The sequence below is a fragment of the Sphaeramia orbicularis genome, chromosome 15 (assembly GCF_902148855.1).
Source record: "Sphaeramia orbicularis chromosome 15, fSphaOr1.1, whole genome shotgun sequence".
Classification (NCBI taxonomy): domain Eukaryota; kingdom Metazoa; phylum Chordata; class Actinopteri; order Kurtiformes; family Apogonidae; genus Sphaeramia; species Sphaeramia orbicularis.
In genome coordinates, this window is record NC_043971.1 from 29,135,884 (window position 1) to 29,139,818 (window position 3,935).

Sequence of the window (3,935 nt, forward strand, 5' to 3'; positions counted from 1 at the left end):
TCTTCTCCTGTTGTCTGTTGTCCATGTGTCTCTATGTCCATGTGTTTGTAACACAGAAAGACCGTTCAATTGTACTGGCCATGTCCCTCAAGATTATAATTTATTAATAATTTTATTTATGAGTCAAATAATGCAGCCATACTCTTAAAATGAAAAGCATTTCTGCAAATGCATTTTAATTTAGATTATGGTAAGTAATTGCTTCCATATCATTGAGGGTTTGGTATGTCATAATGTGGAAAGTCTGAATTTGATATTAGATTGACTCAGTTGACTGCCTCCTAGTGTATGAATGTATATTAGAATAAAACAAGAACCAGTTATAGAATATTATTATTATTATTACTATTGTCGGTGATGAACATCTGTTGGTGCCTGACAGTTTGAGTGGCAGCTGACAGCCTGCCCTGCATGTGAGTTAACTGCCAGATCAAGTAGCCAATCGGAGAAGAGCCTTTCTAGCCAATCAGATACAAGAAAGGCGGTACCTTCCCCTACCATCCTGCGTCTCCCAAATTCTCCGTTTGTTTATTACTTCCGTAGCCTGTCAGCTAGCATTAGCCATAAAAACTGAGGTAGTATTTACACCAGACAGAGAGACCTCAGAGGTGTGAGAGTTATAATACTATAATGTCCACTCAGCTGTTTTTCAAAGTGTTTGTAAACGAGAGGCTTACGGCGGCTGTTGAGGAAATAGTTCAAGTTTTTGAGCGAACAATAGCAAAATATGAAGAGGAGGCTTCCAGCCGCCAGCAGGAGATTGAGCGACTCAGAGGGCTACTACAGTCAAAACACAACACAGGTCTGTTAAATGTTCATTTTATGTTAAGAAACTACGAGGTAGTTAATAGGTTTCAGAGTACCACCTTGCAGAAAGCATGGCTTCACACTGCCCCCAGTTTTCCTTGTATCTGTCCTCTGACATTCTGAATTCAATGATCATACAAAAGATATTGGACCTGCAAATCCATTAGATACGAATAAAGCAGGAAATGACAATTTTTTTTTTTTTATCATATCAGATATTTATATTTATAAGTGAAAAAGTCGAAAGAATGATTTCTATTCATGTCATTTCCCTCTGTTCATTAATTGTAGTGATACCTTGAGCTCTCATCTACAGACAATAAAGTAACAACTTGGCTTTTAATATCAAGGAAAAATGCCACGTTTTATGCAGTTTAGAAGATCCTAAACCGACGTCTTATTAAAGCTCTGTACACTTAAATAATGATACAGGTTCATGTGACAGAGACAAATGTTTAAAATCAGTACTGCTGCTGTTTGTTGATTGCATGTTTAAGTAAATAAAAGAGTCGCCACAGTTGTGGAAAATCCAGTAAAAGGCATGAAATTACGTAAAATAATCAAAAGTTTTGAAAAACTTTCAGAATATAATTTGGGCTACTGTAGTAGTAGTAGATCTCTGTGAAATCACTTATATTAGTTGTTTAGGTCCCTGAATGTTGTCTGTCATAAAATGCCTAAATTTAAAAAAAAAAAAAAAAAAAAAGGAGAAAAAAGATAATGAAGAAAAATTTAGAAACCTTTTTTTTTTTTTTTTTTAAATCTTTGGATGTCTATTTTGACAATCCTCAGAAAATAGAATTTGAGACTATGTAACTTTCAAACAGTTGTGAATGGAAATAGAAATAATATCATCAGTCTTTGAAAAGTAGGAATACACCAGCTACAAAAAAATCAAGATTTTGGCTGATAGCTGATGCTGATGCCAATATTAAATAAAAATAATGCCAATACCAGTATTACTTTCTGTTTCTTTATTTTGGTTTTGATCAGTTTAAAATCTCTCTCTCCTCTTTCTTTTTTCTCCAGGTTCATCACAGACTTACATTAGTAATGATGAAATTCCTCCTGAGCAGCATCAGCATGAGCAGGAAGAAAGCCTCAGTGTGGATGGGAGAGACTCAGTGCTACCACACATTAAAGAGGAAAGTCAGGAACTTTGGTCTAGCCAGGAGGAAGACGACCAGGCTCAGGATTTTGAAGATGCCAACCGTAATCCACTTCATTTCTCTGCTTCACATCCCAATAATGAACCAGCTTCTCATGCACAGACTCAAAACAGTGAAATAGAGCAACATTTGCAGGACTTACTGGGCAGTAAAAATGTGCAGTATGTGCTGCCACACAGCTCAGTTCCATCTGTAAAACCTCTGGTCCATGATGAAAGACTGCAAAATGGTAATAAAATTCAAAGAGCTGCCACATGTTTGACCACATCACACCTGACACATCGAAGTCAGACTTCCTGTGTGACTTCCATTGAATCCATGGAGAACTCTCATCTAAATCCACTTACAACTGATCACCACTGCTGTTTATGTGACAAATCTTTTTCCTCCCGTCAGTACTTGATAAATCACGCTTTTCGCATGCATTCAAAGGAGACGGACGTCGCCTGTGCAGTGTGTGGAAAGACCTTTGATTCCTCAGACAACCTTCACGCTCACCTTAAGTCTTACAAGGCCATGAAAGTTTGTTGTATTTGTGGTAAACAGTGTAAGCGTATGAGTGCTCTGACTGAACACATGATCAGCCACACGGGGGAAAAATTGCACCGCTGCAATGTATGTGGGAAAGGATGCAGCCGAAAGGCAGACTTAAAGGTACACATGAGGAAACACACGGGGGAGAAACCCTTCGGCTGCTCTTTGTGTTGTAAAAGCTTCACACATAGCAGCCATCTGATTAAGCACATGAGAAGCCACACAGGAGAGAGACCATACCAGTGTGACGTCTGTGGTCGAGGATTTCAACAGAGTACGCACCTAAAACATCATTTACGTAGTCACGCTCAGAAACTTTGAGGTCTGTAAATGCTGCAGAAACCTGTCGCTATAGTCTTTGACAAAGCTAAAACACTCACATTCAACAGAAGTGGGCTTTTTGCACTAAAGTAACACTATATAAATTAATAAAAGTACTGTTTCTGAAAATAACTATCTCTGTCGTCATTCAACTTATGGGACAGTATTGTTAATTGACTGTTATGTTCTGATAACATTTAACATATTTCAGGATAACGTCATTATCTTTGAAAAAAAAAAGTAGTACTTTGTGAATTTAATTACTATCATAACATTTACTAAAGTAATAGAAGGCCTACAAAATAGCACAAGGTGTATAAAAAGTGTTACATCAATTTAATAAATGTTTGAAGTGTATTTGCTAAATTCGCAGCCTCAAATTATTACATTCAAAGAATTTATATTCGTTTTAGAAAACAAAAATCTTTTTTTTTTTTTTTTTTTTTTTTTTTTACATGACTAGTAAATCTGTGCATGTACAGCAGCAACCTAGAAGGAGGAATGTCACATATGATGTCTGAAAAAAATGTCACAAGATCAATATTTTGTTGTTACTATTGATTTTATGTTAACGGTGTCACTGAACCTGTGTTTGAAAAGGTAATGATATAAAGCAGTGAAAAAGAGGATTCAAGTTTAACAGCACTGAGACAGACTAACATAAATTGAGGGAGGGGGGAAATGTTGCACAAAAAATGGACTTAAAAACCAAAGCTGCACATTCTAGTATCTTTTCTTTGGTCCCAAAGTCTGCTGGTCAAATAACTCTACTTTTAACCACTAACATGCACATATATTTTGTGCAGTAGACTTCTACAGAAAGAAAAACTGACACATTATTCATGTGTTGAAATATAATGAGAACAAATACTGCTTATGTCCCTTCACCTGCTTTTTGACATGTGTCATATTAGTCAAACATCCATTTCTTTAGTACTCACTAAGATACAAATTGCATTTTATCTTTTGCATTACACATTTCTGTTGTGTAAAGAATACAACGCACCAGTAGGTGGCACTGCAGGAGCCTTTAACTTAGAATGAAGCCCACCAACTCAGATACTGTACAACCTGTTAACATGAGATGACCCTAAGGAATGAGTA

The 3,935-nt window shown here is 36.5% G+C and overlaps 1 protein-coding gene across 2 annotated transcripts; it reads left to right on the top strand.

Annotated features, from left to right (window-relative positions):
* Positions 1 to 362: 362 nt before the first annotated feature.
* On the top strand, positions 363 to 2,960 carry LOC115434738 (zinc finger protein 394-like). 2 transcript variants are annotated; one of them, XM_030156830.1, is made up of 3 exons: positions 363 to 802; positions 1,837 to 2,039; positions 2,079 to 2,960. In XM_030156830.1, exons 1-3 carry the CDS (start codon positions 631 to 633, stop codon positions 2,829 to 2,831), a joined length of 1,128 nt encoding a protein of 375 aa, XP_030012690.1. In that variant the 5' UTR covers positions 363 to 630; the 3' UTR covers positions 2,832 to 2,960. The 2 variants fall into 2 exon arrangements, with proteins under 2 accessions (XP_030012690.1, XP_030012689.1); XM_030156829.1 differs by having other exon boundaries at positions 1,837 to 2,960.
* Positions 2,961 to 3,935: the final 975 nt, after the last annotated feature.

Coding starts and splice junctions, on each gene's coding strand:
- LOC115434738 (XM_030156829.1), top strand. CDS start 631: ATGTCCACTCAGCTGTTTTTCAAAGTGTTTGTAAACGAGAGGCTTACG. Junction 803..1,836: donor ACAGTCAAAACACAACACAG/GTCTGTTAAATG, acceptor TTTTTTCTCCAG/GTTCATCACAGACTTACATT.